This window comes from Crocuta crocuta, unplaced genomic scaffold (genome assembly GCF_008692635.1).
Source record: "Crocuta crocuta isolate KB4526 unplaced genomic scaffold, BGI_CrCroc_1.0 scaffold70, whole genome shotgun sequence".
Taxonomy (NCBI): domain Eukaryota; kingdom Metazoa; phylum Chordata; class Mammalia; order Carnivora; family Hyaenidae; genus Crocuta; species Crocuta crocuta.
The window spans coordinates 4,600,490-4,619,740 of NW_027528417.1; the positions used below are offsets into that span (position 1 = coordinate 4,600,490).

A 19,251-nucleotide genomic window follows, 5' to 3' on the forward strand; every position below is an offset into this window, starting at 1 on the left:
GCAGGGCAGGAGGCTGCCTCGCTGCCTCATTCAGAACCATTTTCTTCATGCAGAAGATTCCTAGCACCTTGTACTTTTCTGAGGGCCCTTGCTGCTAACGGACTGGACGTGGACTTGCTCTGGTTTTACGCGGGCCTCGGTGCGCCTCCCCCTCCTTCCCTGCCCAGGCCCGTGTGGAAAGACAGCGGCGTGCCGGACTCGGGATCGGAGGTCCCGCTAGAGGAAACGGCCGAGTTACCGTCCGCCAGCTTTGCACACGACAGCCACGCTCTGAGTCCTTGGTACTTGGTGTGAGGAGGGGGGCACCGGGCTGACGGCAGGACCGTGTGCGTCTCGGGGAGGGAGGGGTTCGCAGGAGGCTTCCTGTGTTTTGTTGGCTGCCGCCGGTTTTCAGATGCGACAGTTCCAGGCGAGGGGAGGCCCCGCGTCTTTGGGCGACGGGAAGTCAGGACTCCAGCGGGGAACAGCTGGAGGGGGGGACGGCTGGGAGGTGGCCGTTTTCGGTGCGCGTCACGTATAAGGGAAAACATTGCTTATCACTTCCTTCTGAAATGTAAATGCCTGTCTCTGCTCTGCTCAGAACACTTTAAAGTCTTATCGTTTCCTTCCCAGTCAAAGCCCGAGTCCTCAGCGGCCGCACGCACGGTCCTCAAGCCCGGCCTCCCCATTTCCTCCCTCACCGCCACTCCCACTCTTCTGCCAGTCGCTTGCTCAGTTCCAGCGACGCTGTTAGTCACGTTCCATATCCAGTCCTGCCTCCGGGCCCTTCTGTCTCCCAGCCCGTGACCTAGACGGCTCTTGCCCACACGCCACCCGCCTGGCCCCCGGAGGTGGAGGGCGCCCCGGGGCCGCCTGTGCTCCAGCCCCACTCGGCTCAGTGCTGTGGTCTCTGTTACTGCCGTTGGTGAAATGAGGGTAGTAATGGTTCCTGCCTTGAGGACTGTTGGAGGTAGATGACTGAGGCCACAGCGGCACTTGGCGTAGGATGACCGGACACAAGGTCATCTTCAGTCCGACGTACCGGGTCTCAGGGAGCCTTTGCGGAAGGATCACAGAAGGCCTGGCTTCCATGGCGCTCGGGCTACTGTCCCCAAGGGTGTTTAAAGATCATGGCCTCATTTTTCCTTTTGAGGTGCTTTCTCCTCCTTTGGAGATTTGTCCCCAGGGGAATTTCTGAAATGTTGGCTGCCGTGGGAAAACTGGGAGGAAGGGGCAGGCCCAGGACCTTGGCTCTTGTTTTTTTCTCACACATGTTTTTAGTTGTATTTAACTTTCAGAATGTAGGGAATAGGTTCGCTTCTACCGTAGGGACTTTTCTTAGTGTGTGTTTTTAATGTTAGATTAAAACAAATGAATGTATTTATTTGATAACTGGTTAGTTTCTTGGACCTTCAGAAGAGCTCTTGAAACCACTTAAAACAGTTAACTATCTTAATGCAGAAATACAGAAGTTAAATCTATTCACTTCAGGTTGTAGCATAAGGAACCTTTAGGGAGTTGAAGATATCAAATCTATTTGGGTACTTTTTTATCTTTTTATTTTTATTGTTTGGTGGGGAAACCTGTTGAAGAAGGACTAGTTTGCAACACAGAAATTCAGCAGTTAACACAGACTTTCAACACAGTAAACTTGAAGTCAGGTTAGTCACAATATACGTTGCCACACAGTCCGAACTCCTGAGTGTTGAGTGAAGTCACTGCAGTGTATTAAGAACTGGTGAAAACTGTTGACAGGGGTGCCGTGCTCGATGGCGCTCTTGCTCCGCAGTGGCCTGGTGGCACTTGTTAGTGACACGTCTCCGTTTCTGGGGAAGCTCCCTCCATACCAGGAAGTTGCCTATGTGGTCCTGAAGTTGTGACGACTCCCCGAGCCGCTGGTCAGGAAACGCTGTCAGAGGCACAGCCACATACATAGTCGTGTGGTTTTCTTCTTTCACGGGCTGTGGCTTCTCTCGGTCCGATGCTCACGTGCTGCTGCTGCCCGTGGGGGAGAAGGAGGGAGGGAGGCCTAGAAGACGGCGCCGCGGGGCTCAGCCACGCGATTAGCGGAGCTGTTCTGTGGAGCTCGTGCTTCCTTACAACCTAAAAACTGGTTTTCAAAGGTCTCCTTCCCATCATTCTCTGTTAACCCATGTTCTGTCTCACCCACTTCGTCTTCAGCAAACATTGACTTACCTGGTTTCTCTCGGTTGGCCTTATGGTGAGGTTTTAAAAATTGTATCCAGCACAGTGTAGAACAGTGCCTAATTTAATATTATGCAGTTTTAATTCACAATTATTTTAAACCTGGAAACCTAAGGAAAGCACCGTAGCACCTCAGCACTTGGGGCACCGTCCGGCAAGTAAAGAGAAGGAGACTGTGGAGGGAGACCGTCTGTAGATACATCTAAGTTCTGCCTGGGATGCAGCCGGGCGCGGAGTAGGTGCACTAGTTTGTTGGATAAAAATAATGGGGGCGGGGGGTTTGTTAGGTGGCTAAAAAAAGAGGATGATGTGATGAAGGGGACACATGCCCTAATGGCCTTTTTCCCATTGGAATTAGATGGAATGACGCCAAACCTCGCTCATTTCAGATGGCTCACTTGTCCCTCTTGCTCAATAGTAAGGTCCTTGAGAAAGAGAACTGTATGTTTGTTTGTATCTTATCTGTGTTCTATCCCAATCACCTGGTAAACATGACAAGCCCTAATGTTTATTTAAGTGAGTTAAATATTACAGAAGACGAACTAAAGAAATGAAAATTTACATTCCTCTAAGTTTTCTTTACAAAGCTTAATTGTGGCCCCCACCCCCACCCCCCATGGCCCTTCCTAATATCCTTGCTCATACTGGAGCTCCTTGGCCCTGACTTATGTGTATATATTAACGTGTCCTGGACTCAACTCGTGCGGCTGATGGAAGCCGTCCTTCCTCTCTTCACAGAGAGGCAGATCTGCGGTTTGAAGCATGTTATAACATACAGACCACTGTGAAAGCTTATTTTGGATCTGATCTTGCAGGCTTGTGGGGCTGAGTAAAAAGTGGGCCCACAACTTTGACAGGAAGGATGAACGCAAGCAGTTTTGAAATAAGCTTTGGAACGTAGAATAGAGGTGTGGAATTGTGTCCTTATTTTTGTGCCTTTGGTTGCTTGACTGGCTTGTTGTTTTAGACATTTAGTTCTCTCATTTTCCTTACTGTGTTTTCAATTTCCTAGTTACGACTTGGGAAGATTGTAATGGAAAATTGGAGGTAAGCTTATAGACAGAGCTTCACCCAAAAGGAACATCAGATTGTTGGGGATACGGTGTGCTTTTTGTTTTTTAAAGCCAAAGACTTAATTTGTAGGTATTTGGTGTGTTTGTTATTTTTTTTTCTTAAACCCATTTTGTGTCATGAACAGTTTGTATGTATCAATTCTTCACTGACATTAGGTCCTTGTTATAGTTTAAAAAGACTTAACATGGATTAGGAGCTCCAGTATATGGCAGAGAAGCCCCCCGATGCTCTGATCCCTCTGTTCCAAAGTGTGAGTCTCAGTTTTGTGCTCAGTGGTAATTAGCTTCTAGAGCACTGAAACCAGCTTAACAAATCTTAGGAGACTAACGTAGGCAAAAGCCCGTTGATTGGTGTATGAGACTTTAAATGCCAATCCACTGCAAGCTTATGTTCTTGCATCAGACTAGCTATATTTTCCCAAGTTTACCTATTTTTCAGGTTTCTAAAAAGTTGGTAGACATCAGCTCTTCTTTTAGGTAGAGTATAAGTTGATTTGGTTTAACCCTTTTTTAGGAACGCACGTGATCTGTTGCCACTCCTGAGGTCACATCATTCTTTTTTTAAAAAAAAAAATTTTTTTTTTAATGTTTTTATTTATTTCTAGGAGACAGAGAGAGACAGCGTGAGCAGGGGAGGGTCAGAGAGAGAGGGAGTCACAGACTGAAACAGGCTCCAGGCTCCGAGCTGGCAGTCAGCACAGAGCCCGACGCGGGGCTCGAACCCACGAACCGCGAGATCATGACCTAAGCGAAAGTCGGACGCTTAACCGACTAAGCCACCCAGGCGCCCCAAGGTCACATCATTCTTATTTGGATTTCTGCCTCAGCTCTAAGAAAGGGCTCTTCATGATTCTGGAATTTCAGTTCGTTTATTTCTGTTGCTTCCAAGGCCTTGAAAACCTGATTTCTGCAAGTTCTCATTTTGTTTCTGGTTGTTACGGCAGAACCTTCAAGTCTGCCCAACACATTATAGTCTACCTAGAAGCAGAAGATTCCCTGTAGTTCTAGATTAGTTCTAATTTTGTTCTCAGTTACCATTTTGTGGATGGGCTATGTTGCTATCAAGTTGTCAGTAAACAGGTTGATAAAACTTTTTTGGACTTCCCATCCAGCTTCAGTGTCAAGATGAATTCATTAATCAGCAGAGGTAAGAAGAGTTAGCGAAGTTGTGTTCTGTTTCTAACTATTGACTCTTCTGGCTGCTGCCAGGGGATTAGAGGGAACAGTGTTTTCATGTGTAAGGAAGCTTTCTAAGACTTTACGTCATGTGAGAAAAATGAACTTCAGAGTCCTTAGCTATCAGTGTCTCTTACCAATTAGAGAACTGTTGATCACTTTCTTTAGATCATTTCTTGAGTTGTCCTATGGCAGAGCACCGTGAAGCAAGCAGATAAAGGCTCCTAGGATGCTGAAATGATCTGTCCTAAGCCCATGTAAAAGTTCATGTATTTTGTTTGTAGTTTTAATTCAAGGTCTCACCCAGATCCTTATCTGGTTAATTTTACATACAATTCTAGCAAGTTCAGTAAATTCGTATTTTCAGCCTTCAGTTTACAGGTAGGTAACAGTAGGGACTTCTTAGAGGCTGGCACAGTGATAGCAAAGGATGAGAAAGAATCATAAAATCGTAACTGAAAACTCTTTAAGATATTCCTGAACAACCAGTGGATCAAAGAAGAAATTAAAGGGGAAGTGAAAGTTTCTTAAGACAAATGAAAATGGAAACACAATATACTAGAACTTATGGGATGCAGCAAAAGCAGTTCTAAGTGGGAAGTTTGTAGCAATAAATGCCTACATTAAGAAGCAAGAAAGACCCATATAAAAGGAAGGCAATAATAAAGATTAATAATAATAAAGAGCAGAAATAAATGAAATAGAGAACAGGAAAAAAAAAAAAAGATTAACCAAACTAAAAGTTGGTTCTTTGAAAAGATAAACAAAATTGACAAGCCCTTAGCTAGACTAAGGAAAAGAGAGAGACCCAAATCAACAAAATTATAAATGAAAAAGGAGATGTTACAACAGATACCACAAAAATACAGAGGGTCATAAGAGGCTGCTATGAATAACTATATGCTGACAAACTGGACAACCTAGAAGAACTGGGAAAATTCTACATGTAGCCTACTAAGGCTGAATCAGGAAGAAATAGAAAATTTGAATAGACCAATTAGTAGTAAGGAGATTGACTCAGTAATCAGAAATCCAATTGGTTAATTTTATCAAACATTTAAAGAATTAATATCAATCCTTTTCAAACTCTTTGGTAAAATCAGAGAGGAGGGAACATTTCCAAACTCATTTCATGAGGCCAGCATTTTCTTGATGCTGAAGGCAGAAAAGGACACTGTAGAAGAGAAAACTACAGGCCAATATCCTTGATGAATGTAGATGCAGAAATTCTCAGTGAAATACTAGCAAACTGAATTCAGTAGCACCTTAAAATGATTCACCATGATGATCAAGTATGATTTCTCCCTGGGATGCAAGGATGTTTCAACGTTTGCAAATCAGTTATTGTTACTAGAAAGAAGAGAATCATGATCATCTCAGTAGATGTAGAAAAACTCATTGGACAAAAATCAACACCCATTTGTGATAAAAACTCAAAGTGGGTATAGAGACAGTGTACCTCAACACAATAAAGGCCATATATGACCAGCCTGCCACCACCATTATTCTCAGTGGTAAAAGGTTGAGAGCTTTTTGTTTAAGATAAGGAACAAGACATTCTCTCCTATTTAACACCGTATTAGAAGTCCTACCTAGAGCAATCAGGCAATAAAAACGAATTAAAGACATAAACATTGGAAAGAAAGAAGTAAAATTGCCTCTAGTTGCTGATAACATGATTTTATATAGAGAAAGCCATAAAGATTCACCAAAAAACTGTTAGAATTAATTAACAAATTCAGTAAAATTGCAGGATACAAAGTTAACGTACATTACTATCCACTAACAATTTTTTGAAAACAAAATAAATTGATCCCATTTACAATAGCAGCAAAAATGATAAAATACTTAGGAACAAATTTAACCAAGGAGGTGAAAGATCTCTACTTGGAAAACTACAAGACATTGATGAAAGAAGTCAAAGATACAAACAAATGGAAAGTAGTCCTTGTTTATTGATTGGAAGAATTAATATTGTTAACATGTTAATACTACCAACAGCCAATTCCTATTAAGATTCCAATGGCGTTTTTTTGCAGAAATAGAAGAACATTCCTAAGATTTGTATGGAACCATGGTAGACCCAAGGTAGTCAAAGACATCCTGAGTAAGAACAAAGCAGGAGGCATCACACTTTCTGATTTCAAGCTATGCTATAAAGCTGTGATCAGGAAGACCGTGGTACAGGCATAAAAAGAGACAAATGAAGTAATGGAACAGAATCAAGAGCCCAGAGATAAGCATATGTAGTCAACTAATAATTTGACAAGGGAGCCTGGAATATTCACTGGAGAAAAGACTGTCTCTTCAATAAATTAAAGAAAATTGGATATGCACATGTAGAAGAATGAAGCTTGACCCCTGTCTTCCACAAAAATTAACTTGAAAGGGATTAAAGACTTAAATTTAAGACCTGAAGCCGTGAAACTCCTAGGAGAAAACAGGAAAAAACGTCCTTGACATGATTTCTTTGGATAGGACACCTAAAGCACAAGCAGTAAAATAAAAAATAAACAGATGGACTGCATCAACCACAAAAGCTTCTGCACAGGAAAGGGAGCCACCAACAAAGTGAAAAGACAGCCTGTGGAATGGGAAAAAATATTTGCAAAACATGTATTGGATAATCAATTAATATAAATATATAAAGAACTTCTTTAGCTCACCAACAATAAAACCAGATAATCCAGTTAAAAATGGATAAAGATTCTAAATAGACATTTTTCTAAAGAAGATATACAAATGGCCAACAGGAACATCCAAAGATGCTCAGTATCACTAGTCAGCAGAGAAATGCAAATTAAAACTGCAATGAGATACCCCCTTATGCCTGCTAGAGCCATCATCAGAAAGACCAGAGATAACAAATGCTGATGTGCATGTGGAGCAAAGAGAAACCTTTTGGTTAGAATATATTCTAACTATTGGTTAGAATATAAATTGGTACAGTCATGTGGAAAACAGTATGGAGTTTGCTCAGAAAACTAAAAGTAGTACTATATGATTCAACAATTCCACCTCTGCGAATGTATCCAAAGGAAACGAAAATACTAACTCAAAAAGATATGTGCACCCCATGGTCAGAGCAGCATAGTTTACAATAGCCAAGACATTGAAACAACCCTAAGTGTCCATCAATGGATAAATGGATAAGGAAGTTGTGGTATATATATATGTATGCACAGACACAATGGGATATTATTCAGCTATAAAAAATTAGGAAATCCCACCATTTGTGACAATATGGACTTGCAGATATTATGCTAAGTGAGGTAAGACAGATAAATACTGTATGATCTTACTTATATGTGAAAATCTAAAACCAAACCAGAACACACCCCACACTCTGGTACAAGAGATCAGAGTGTGGTTACCAGACGGCAAGAGATGGGGACTGGAGAAAGGTGTTCAGAAAGTATAAACTTCCAGTTATTAGATTAAAACTAAGTATCGAGGATGTAACGAACAGCATGATGACTGTAGTTCACACTCTTGTGTGGTATATAGGAGAGTTAAGAGAATAGACCCTAACAATTCTCATCACAAGGAGAAATTATTTTTTCTTTTTATTGTCTGTATGAGATAATGTTAACTAAATCTGTTGTAATCATTTCACAACATGCATAAACCAAACTATCATTCTCTTCACCTTTAAGTTATACGGGTGTATATCAGATATTTCTCAAAACTGGGAGAAGAAGAGCCAAATATGATAGGCCCTCTGTTGACTTTGTGGAGCCTAAGCCTCTAGCAAGGCTTATGGGCTCTTGGAGGTAGGGTGAGGTACCTCCTTCCATGGAAGAAGCCCTAACAAGGGTGTCCTCGATGCAAGGTAAGATGGAGCCATCACTTATAAGCCAGATGGTCATTATTTTCTCTGCAAATGAATGAAGAGAGATGAATTGTGACAAAGGGCACCATGGGCAGTAGTGTCATCTGTCCTGGACATTTTCCCTTTGTTGCCAACCTCCAAGTTCTCATTATGATTACGTCCCAGCACCTAGCACAGTGCCTGGCAATGAGTGGTGCCACACATTTGTTGAATACTTGTATCAGTGTCTGCTTTGTGGCCCTTTAGTGTAAGGACCGATGCCCACGAGGACACCAGTATATCTCAGCATGGTTCTTTAGCTGATGATTGTAAGTGATGTAGAAAAACAGGCTCTAATAGTTTTAACTTCCTCAATTATCAGGAGGCATCAGAGGAGGAATTATTTAATAAATTGTATTGGAAATAGTTAAACATATAAAGAAGAAGGAATGAAAGATCCCTGTGTTATGTGTCAAGATAAATTCCAGGTGAATTAAGGATTTGTATATAAAGAATTAAACCACCTCCTCAAAAGTGAATATTTGGCCTTTCTAAACAGGAATCATAAGGAAAAGATGATAGATTTGATTCCAGTGTATGGATATGGTTTGATTCCAGTTTATGGATATGTTGCACATACATTTATTTTAGAAATTGTAATTAGGAAACAAACCAGGGAAATAATTTGCAATATAGATGATTACTATTCTTATTATTGAAAGAGCTCTTACAAATCAGTGAGGAACTCTACTAAAGACAAATGAAAAGAGACTTCATTAAAAGATTCATATAAATAACCAATAAAGATGGAAAAGTTTAACCTTAAAAGTATCTGGAGTATTGGGGCGCCTGGGTGGCTTAGTCGGTTAAGCGTCCGACTTTCGCTTAGGTCATGATCTCGCGGTTCGTGGGTTCGGGCCCCGCGTCGGGCTCTGTGCTGACTGCCAGCTCAGAGCCTGGAGCCTGTTTCAGTCTGTGATTCCCTCTCTCTCTGACCCTCCCCTGCTCATACTGTCTCTCTCTCTCTCCTAGAAATAAATAAAATAAAAACATTTAAAAAAAAAATTAAAAAAAAAAGTATCTGGAGTACTCAGGACTTAGTATAAAGCTACAATAATCAAGACTATATGGTGTTAACAAAAGGGTATACATATAAGTCAGTGGAATAGAATACAGTCCATAAATAAACCCACACATAAATGATCAACTTATTTTTCAATGAAAGTGCTAAAGCAATTCAGTGGAGAAAGAGGAAGTAGTCTTCAACAGTGTCACTGGAACAATTGGATATCCGTATGCAAAAAATGAATCTTGATCCATTCCTTATACACTTAGAAAAACTCAGTGTGCATCATAGACTTAAATGTGAAATGTAAAACTAAAAGTTCTAGACGAAAACATAGAAGATCTTTGTAGCTTTGACTTAGGCAAAGCTATTTTACATACAGTGTAAAAAGCATGATCTATATAAAAGAAAAACTTGATAAATTGGATTTCACAAAAATCAACTCCTGCTTCTGGTTTTAAAATGTTTGAGAGAGAGAGAGAGTGAGTGAGTGAGAGAGAGCTTGGGGGGGAGAGGGAGGTCAGAGAGAGGGAGAGAGAATCCCAAGCAAGCTCTACACCGTCAAGTGCTCAGTCTTATGAACTGTGAGATCATGACCTGAGCTGAAATCAAGAGTCACACACTTAGCCGACTGAGCTACCCAGGTGCCCCTCAACTCTTGCTTCTTGAAAGATATTATTAAAACACCAGCTGGGACAAAATATTTGCATGTCACATATTTGATAGAGAATCTATAAAGAAGACTCAAAACTCAGAAGACATTTGCAAATGATAAATGATAACTCCAAAATATATAAAGAACTTATACAACTCAACACCAAAACCACAAACAGTCCAATTTAAAAATGGGCAGAGGACCCGACCAGACATTTTTCCAGGGAGAACCAACAGATGGCCACCAGGCCTGTGAAGAGATGATCAGCCCCACTAATCATCAGGGAAATACACATCAAAACTGCAGTGGTGCTCACCTCATACCGATCAGAATGGCGAGTATCAAAATGACAAGAAATGACAAGTGTTGGTAAGGATGGGGAGAAAAGGGAGCCCCTGTGTGCTGTTGGTGGGAAAGTAAATTGGTGCAACCACTGTGGAAAACAGTATGGTGGTTCCTCAGAAAACTAAAAATAGAAATACCATATGGTTCAGTAATTCTGCTGGGTATTTACCCAAAGAATAAAAAAAGCCAGTAATTTGAAAAGATTTATGCACTCTTATGTTTATTGCAGTGGTATTTACAATAGCCAAGACATGGAAGCAACCTAAGGGTCTATTGATAGATGAATGGATAAAGAAGATGTAGTGTGTATACACACATACACAATGGAGTACTAAGCCATTAAAAAACAGATGAGATCTTGCCATTTGCAACAACATGGATGGACATAGAGGGTATTATAGTAAGTGAACTAAGTTAGAGAAAGTTTCACTTACATATGGAATCTCAAAAACAAAATGAACAAAAAAAAATTAGCCTCTTGAATACAGAAAACAAGTGGCCAGAGAGGTGGTGGGTGGGGGGAGAGGTGAAACAGATAAAGGGAATTAAGAGGTACACATTTAAATAAGTAAGTCACAGAAATGGAAAGTACAAGTGACATTGTAATAATGTATCGTGATACACTTCTCATGATGAGCACTGAGTAACGTGTAGAATTGTCAAATCACTATGTTTTACACTTGAAACTAATATAACATTGAATATCAACTATACTTAAGTAATTTTTTAAAAAAAGCTTCTGAAACTTGTTAGGAAATAATGTGAATACAATCAATATGACATTTTTAAATAAAGCTTTTTTTCTGTTACTTAGAGGTTGTATATAAAACAAGAACTCTCAAATCTCAGTAAATTAAAAGGCAGCCCAATGTTAGGTGAATGAAAGATGCAAACAACTCACCGAAGAAGGCATAATATGGCAAATAAGGACATGTAGATGACCCACATCGTTAGTCATCAGGAAAAATGCAGACTAAACTACGTCTATTAGAATGGGTGGAATTTTTTCAACTGCCAGTACCAAGAGCTGGCAAGGATGTGAATGGAGCACTGGAATTCTTCTGCTTTGCGGATGGGATGTAAAAATCATAGAGCCACTGTGGTAAGTCATTAGGCAGTTCCTTACGAAGCTCCCATACACTAACGGGCTCAGCCAGCTTACCCCTGCCTCGGTATTTACCCAAGAGAAATGAACATTTAAGTCTGCACAGACATCTGTACACAGATGGTTTTATTGATTTTATTCATAGTTTCCCCAAACTGAAATAAGCTTTGGAACGTCTGTGCAGTGGAATATCACTGCAACAGTAACTAATGATGACCTATCGACCTGTGCAGCACCATGGATGGATCTCAGATGCATTAGTTAAATATGTCAGACTACATACTGTAGGATTCCATTTATGGGTAAGACTTCCAGGGGCAGAAAATAGAGCTGTGGTTGCCAGGGGCTGGGTGGACCCTTCTGGAGTGATAGAGCTGCTCCATATCTTGGTTGTGGCAGTGACTGCATGGCTGCATTTGTTGGAAGTAGGAGAAATGGTGACTTCCAGGGTATATAAACGCTACCTTGAAGAAATGGGGGAAAGATAATCAGGACAGTACAAGTGAAAACAGAGCTGTCGTGTTTTTGCTTGTCCAGTAGGCTGATATTAAAGATGGTGGTGTTGATGAGTGTGTGGGAGCCTCCCGCAGGCCGCTAATAGAATCTTACTCTCATTAAACATGTATTACTCTCATAATCTGAAAGAAGGAAATGTTAACGTAAAAGCTGGGACATGTGTGGTTATATCTGAGAGAACTTTCTAGCTGAAGTTTTAATATGGAGGAATAATCTGAAAGTCATAATCCTATGTGGAACCAATCAGCTTGAATGTTTATTGTAACCCCTACAAAGATAGAACGTGCTGGGTTTTTTGGTTTTGTTTTGTTTGTAATGTAGGAAAAGAAGTTGTATACGCTTTTCAACCACATGCCTGTTTAGGTGTTATGTATGGAGAACTAGCCAAAATCAAACCTTTCAAGAACCAGTATTTTGAATTTTGAATCTTGTTACGGCAGATACACTATTTTAAGTTTTTTTTCCCTCTTTATCCTCAAATGAGAAAGTTAAAAAAGTCTTTTGACAAGCTTAAACCTTTTTGGGGACTCTGGGGTAATGCTGTGTTGTGTTAAAGGGCAAACTTCATTTGACTTTTATCCCCCACACCCAGAAAACTGTGTGTGTTGCATTAAACGCTCTGCGCCTTTTGAAAGAGAACCCACAGGGCTTGGCATATGCAGGTGACTTTTATTAACTGGTATTTTCGTGGCTTGTGTATTTGTCTTAGCGTTAGCATACCTCAGCCTCATGCAGAAAGCTCAGTGCTTTTAGAATAAACTTAAGAAAACATCGTAGTACTCCGCCAGTTATTAAACTGAAGCATCAAGCAGACTTCACATGTGTAAAGTGCGAGTCATGCAGTTCCTCAGTCTGTGTGGCTTATGTTGTTTGGCTAGACAAATAGAATTGGGCGTTTCTAGATCTGATACTAAATCTCAGCATTCCTCCTTTCTAGACCAGAGTTCTACTTGTGAGGTTTGTATCAGTCACACTCTTGTGAAGAGTTGAAGTGTGAAGTCACGTCTGAAAACTAAATTTCCAGTTGCTGTGTGTCCACAGCAGTGGCTCCTCGCTCCGAAGAGCATCCGTGTTTAAATTCATAGCAGGAGGATGTGCGGGTGTGCGTGCGGCCGTGCTGATGGCCTTTGTTTCCACTTTGGAAAAGTGTTTCTAAAATAGGAACGTTAGACTTTGTGGCCAGTGTTATAATAAAATTGGACAAAAGCTAGAGATTTTTCCCAAAAGCTTGTAAAAGGAAGTGTTTAGTTTTCACAAGGTATTTTTTAAAAGGTGTAAGTTTGGAAAGTCATGAATTTGTAGTGGACTATTACCTCACCTGGGCATTTAGGAATGCCTGGAGGGCCTGTTCTGGCTGGGGGGAGATTTGGAAACCGACCTCAGAATTGTCCCTGAGGTGGTTGCACTGTAGGGGGGCCTGGCTTCGGCATTCCCTGCCCCTTTGAACCCTTGGGTGTGTCCTGAAGCAGAGAAATGGGACTCGAGGGTGAATGGCCAGCAGCACTGACCTGACTCCTTCCCTCGCTTCGCGAGACCCAGAGTTTAATATTTGAAGTATTTTTGGTCCTTGACAGAAGTTATTTGTGCTAAAAATTAAAACTAAGGTAATTCCTACTGTAAGTGTTCATGCTGTGGAGAGATTGGTCTGTGAATTTATTAAGGGAATCTGACGGACTCCCGAGTGTCCCCAGACCCGCAGGTTGAGAATCACTGTCACAGTGAGTGGGCTTTTGTTATTACCGGCGCGTCTGCTTAGCCCATTGAAGTATGTACACTTCGTAAAGTTCTGTTAAGCACAGCTCATTTTTAATGACTTTTTTTACAAGCCATAAATTAATGTTCTTGTAAGAGAATTCAAGTAGTACAGAGGTATATTAAATAAAAAGTATGAAATTCCTTTTGCTTCTCCCTACTGGTTTCACTCCTGTACCTAGAGGAAAGGATTTTTATCAAGCCTTCCAAGTTCTGCAGTGACACGTGTAGCACCCTTTGCCCCAGACACCCTCTCAGAAATGACCAGATGAGTGGTGGTGTCTGCCTTTGGTTGAAGAGAAAACTCAGAGACCCAGAAGGCAGATATCACTTGGCCAAGAATACAGAACTAATTAAATGGCCAAGGTAGGATTTGAACCCAGGTCTTTCTGATGCTTTAGGCCAGGCATGCTCTTTCCATTAGGCCACACTGAAGGAGATTACATGATTGTAGGTGGGCCTATCTTCTGCTCTGCATCTATGAAGTTCGCAAAAAGCAGATTTGTAAGGTGATTTATGAAAATGTGGAGGGCGCCTGGGTAGCTCAGTCGGTTAAGCATCTTGACTTCAGCTTAGGTCATGATCTCACGGCTCGTGGATTCGAGCCCCATGTCGGGCTCTGCTGACAGCTCAGAGCCTGGAGCCTGCTTTGGATTCTGTGGTCTCCCTCTCTCTCTGCCCCTCCCTCATTCATGCTCTCTCTCTTTTTATTTTATTTATTTATTATTTTTAATGTTTTATTTATTTCTGAGAGAGAGAGGGAGAGACAGCGTGAGCAGGGGAGGGTCAGAGAGAGAGGGGGACACAGAATCCAAAAACAGGCTCCAGGCTCCGAGCTGTCAGCACCGAGCCCGACGCGGGGCTTGAACCTACGAACTGTGAGATCATGACCTGAGCTGAAGTCAGGCACTCAACTGACTGAGTCACCCAGGTGCCCCCCTCTCTCTCTTAAAAAAAAAAAAGGTGGGGGGGAGTTGGAAGGGTGACTGCTGCTTGTCGGGTTGGATTTGGGAACATGTGCAGTCCCACACGTTTGATAACCTTTGGACTCCTAGAACTTTTTCCTGTTTTCTTTTGACTTGAAAAAACAAGTTTGCACAAGGCATTAAACCCCTCACTAAAACACACCGCAGCTGGTGTTCACTGATACCCCTCTGCCCCCACTCCGGATACTTACTGTCCTCTTCCTCTTAGCTTTTATTTGGAAGACATTCGTAACTGTCCGCTGGTGCCGTACCCCAAACCTCCGCTGCAGCTGCCTTTTAGGGCGTCCTGCCCAAACAGTCTTTGCAGAAGTTATTTGCCTTTTCTTTAGCTCTCGGTTCATTTTGTTCAGCAGACGTCTGAGGGTGCAGGGGACGCAGGCTGCCCTCCAGGGACCTCAAACCCTGGAGGAAAACATTGGTAATTACAGCTCACTGCAGTCACGGCCTGGTTGCCGGGNNNGGTCAGGGGTGGGAGCCTGTGAGGGTTCTGGGCCCATGCTGGATCTGGCATGGTCTTCCTGGCCTGAAAGTGAGAGGACCCATGTGGTACGGAGTCCGGGCTGCCTCCTGGGTTTTGATTGGGTAGGTGGAGGTGGTGTAGACTGCGCTAGAACCCAGGTGAGGCAGACAGGCCGGGGGAGGAAGTGGTCAGCTCAGCTTGGACAGCACTGATTTTTGAAGTCCCCAGGTGGATTCAGGTGTGGGAAAGAACTTTTTTGAAGCAGGTATGAGTGATGGCATTCATTCTCACTTTCTTTTTTAAGTTTGTTTGTTTATTTTGAGAGAGAGAGAGCACGAGCCGGAGAGGGACAGAGAGGGAAAGAGAAAGAATCCCAAGCAGGCTCCACACTGACCGTGTGTAATGCCCTGACCCGGAGCTCGAGGTCATGAGGTCATGACCTGAGCTTAGATCAAGAGTCGGATGCTTAACCGAGCGAGCCACCCGGGCGCCCCCCCCCCCCCCCCTCNCTACCCAGAGTGTTGGTCAAACCAGAAATGATGTAGATGCCCTAAAACATGGGCTTGTCCAAAGTCTTCATTCCTTGTCTGCCCCGCTCTTCCCACTGTTAGCTCAGAAGACCACCTGGAGAGGGTCTCTAGTCGGGCGCCTCAGAGCCAACCGCTGGCTAGTTGGGAACAAGAGTCTTCAGTAACCAGAGCTCTAGGTGGTTTTGAATGCGGTTGGAGAGCCTCTTGTGTAGGAAGGAATTCACCCCAGGAGACCGTAAGGCTCTGAGTATCATACAGGAAACAGTCCTGAGCCCTACACGCTTCTGTAACAGTACTTGCTATTCTAAGAAAGCCTTGCTTTCTGCATTGGCTTTGGGTCAGACATCGGTTGCTGGTAACCACAGTTGGAGCTGAAAAGTGTTTGCATAAATTCTGCCGGTTTTAAGTGGTGCCGTAAAAGGTGCTGTTTTGTACTTCATTTGTAGTGGTTTTTTTTTGTAAATCTTTTTATTTATTTATTTATTTTTTTAATAGTTTATTGTCAAATTAGTTTCCACATAACACTCAGTNGTCCAGGGAGAGCCAGCCGCAGAGAGAGCACCTTCTTTGTGTGGTGCGGGCTGTGCGGCAGAAGAGGGCTCTGGCACCGGAGGGCTCGCTGCCAGCATCTTCACGGCGACCTGGAAGTAAGGAGAATCACTGAGGCCAGACCACGGAGGTCTGTCTGTTCCGCAGCAGCCATCCGGAACCTTCTAGGTTGCCTTGGGGGCTGTAGTAACCGTGAAACCAACCCACGTGTCACCGCTCACAAGCCTGCATGACGTGGGATAGGTTTCTCACTGTGTTCTCAGCTCTCCGTCTGTGAAGAGGGAAGATGCCCCTGCCATGAGGCGCTGTGGGGGGACCAGGGGCACGGACCCCGTCAGGCTCTCAGCCAGCGCGGGCTCTAGCGGGCACCCAGGCAGGGAGCTGTGCTGTGCCCGGGACCCCTTTGTAATCCTTGTCTGGCAGGCTTTCCTCTCTTGGGAAGCCGTGATCTGCTCACCACGTTGTGGCAATAAAGAGGCTTTCCTTAGTTTAGCACAGCCTCGAGCTCAGATGTGTGCTCCGTTCATGTGAGCGCTTTGGCAGTGTGATTTACTCCTGTAAAAGTGGATAGTTCGGCTGTGGCCCGTGGGGGAATGGCCTCAGTGGCAGCACCCACCCATCCTGTTTGTGGGCACGGGTTCTGAGAACAGGATTAGCTTTTCTTTTCAGGGGGGCTGGGAGGTGGGGCAAGAAGAGCCTCCGCCACGTGTGGGCCCCCACGTCCTGGACTGCGCCGGCTGCCGCTCTGTGGCTCGGACACCGTGGGCACCTGGCCTCCCAGCCCAGGGCTCCCCAGGGCTCCCCAGCTTTTTCTAGCACGAGAGGCGGGGCTGCTTTTCCAGGAAGGTTGTATGTGGTTCCCCAGAGCTTCCGGGGTCGCCAGGGCTTTGTGCATCTGTGTTGGTGGGGGACAGATGACTTGTCCAGAGGCATTTACTGACCTCAAAGACATTATCCAACACTCAGCTCTTATACACTGCCAAGCAGTGACTACCGTTGGCTCTGTGCTGGGGGAGAGGTGTCTGTCATAAATTCCTAGGAGGCTTTTTTTTAGAACTATAGATTTCATTGGGTTTTATTTGTAGGATAACATAATTGGTGCAAAACGAAAAGTGTCATAGTGAGGAAGGGGCTATTTTAAATCTCTCCGGCATCTACTATTACCACAGGCAGAGAGGACGGTTGAAAATTTCAAAATAGGCTAGACACCTCGTTTTCAAAAGTCTTTTTCTTTGGCTGCAAAGCACTGTTCTTGTTCCTTAGGTGACTCTAGATTGCGGAATAAAACTGAAGTTTAAATAATTGTGGATTTGCTGCCCATCATGCTTGTGTGGACATCTAAAAATACATGCATTTAGGGGTCCCTTGGTGGCTCAGTCAGTTAAGCGTCCGACTTTGGCTCACGTCATGATCTCATGGCTCTTGGGTTTGAACCCCAAGTCCAGCTGTGTGCTGACAGCTCAGACCCTGGAACCTACTTCGGATTCTGTGTCTCCTTCTCTGTCTCTCTGCCCCTCCCCTGCTTCTTCGCACTCTCTCAAAAATAAACATTAAAATTTTAAAAACGTGCATTTATATTTAGCCTAGTGTGCTTTTTAATTGATGAAGTGGAGATGTGTGTCTGCCACCGTACGTTGACTTTTCTTTGCACTGCCCTCACGTTTAATCCATTGAGCTATTTCCACTTTTACACCATCCTGTCCTGTCTGGACGACTGGGAATTTCAGGTGAATTGTATTTTATTTTTTCAGGTGAATTTTATTAGTGAACCATAGACCTCAAAGGTTGTGTGATCCAAGACCCAAAGGAACAAAACGTGTGGTGTTTTGAGTTTTGCTTTGGTGACCTCCCTGTGCTGTTTAAAACTGCTTTCTTGTGATGTAAGATTTGTATGGGCAGATGGGGTAGCTCTTTTCCGACAGCTCTGATGAAGTTTTCATTTGGCCAGCAAGCCACAGACCGAACCGTGTTTCGGAAGCACGTTGCCCTTCTGGTGCCACTGCTGATCTTTAGAGGATGTCGAATGGGTTTGCAAGGCTGCTGGGGTTTTTTCCCTTTTCTTTTTTCTTTCTTTACTTCTTTAGTTTGTGGATTTTGCCCCAGTAAGTGTTCTGTGATGTAGTTTTTAGCAAAGTCTGCGTGTTACTACATGGCTCTCTTCTTCCCATCTGTTACATAGGCAGTCGTGGCCGACCAAGATCGACGTGCCCCAGGACCTCGAGGACGATCTCACGGCCACTCCTCTGTCCCACGCCACCGTCCCTCAGTCTCCTGCTCGGGCTGCGGACGGTGTCCTCAATGGCCACAGGAGCAAAGGCTTGTGTGACTCGGCCAAGAAGGACGACCTCCCCGAGTTGGCTGGGCCTGCGCTGTCCACCGTGTCCCCCGCAAGCTTGAAGCCCACGGCCGGCGGGCGCAAGTGCCTGTTCCGAGTGGAGGAGGACGAAGAGGAAGATGAGGAGGACAAGAAGCCCATGTCCCTCTCGACGCAGGTGGTGCTGCGCCGGAAGCCCTCGGTCACCAACCGGCTGACGTCGAGGAAGAGCGCTCCCGTCCTCAACCAGATCTTCGAGGAGGGGGAGTCCGACGACGAGTTCGACATGGATGAGAACCTGCCTCCCAAGCTGAGCCGGCTGAAGATGAACATCGCCTCCCCGGGCACCGTGCACAAGCGCTACCACCGCAGGAAAAGCCAGGGCCGCGGCTCCAGCTGCAGCAGCTCAGAGACCAGCGACGACGACTCCGAGAGCCGCCGGCGGCTGGACAAAGACAGCGGCTTCACCTACTCCTGGCACCGGCGGGATAGCGGCGAGGGGCCCCCCGGGAGCGAGGGCGGGGGCGGGGGCCAGNATGAGCCTGTGCCTGGGCTCGCAGCTGCACGGCGGCGCCAAGTACATTCTCGACCCGCAGGGCGGCCTGCCGTTCTCCAGCGTGAAGGTGCAGGAGAAGTCCACGTGGAAGATGTGCATCAGCTCCGCGGGGGGCGCGGGGCCGGCGCCGGGCGCGGGCGGCATCAAGTTCTTCTCTGACCACGTGTCGGGCG

The 19,251-nt window shown here is 44.3% G+C and overlaps 1 protein-coding gene across 1 annotated transcript in view; it reads left to right on the forward strand.

Annotated features, from left to right (window-relative positions):
* Positions 1–19,251, forward strand: part of SNRK (SNF related kinase) — a 32,534-nt gene that overhangs the window by 10,433 nt on the left and 2,850 nt on the right. Inside the window, 2 exon segments of the mRNA XM_077754506.1 lie at positions 18,338–19,056; positions 19,058–19,248. Of these exon segments, the coding sequence (XP_077610632.1) occupies positions 18,338–19,056; positions 19,058–19,248 (910 nt within the window).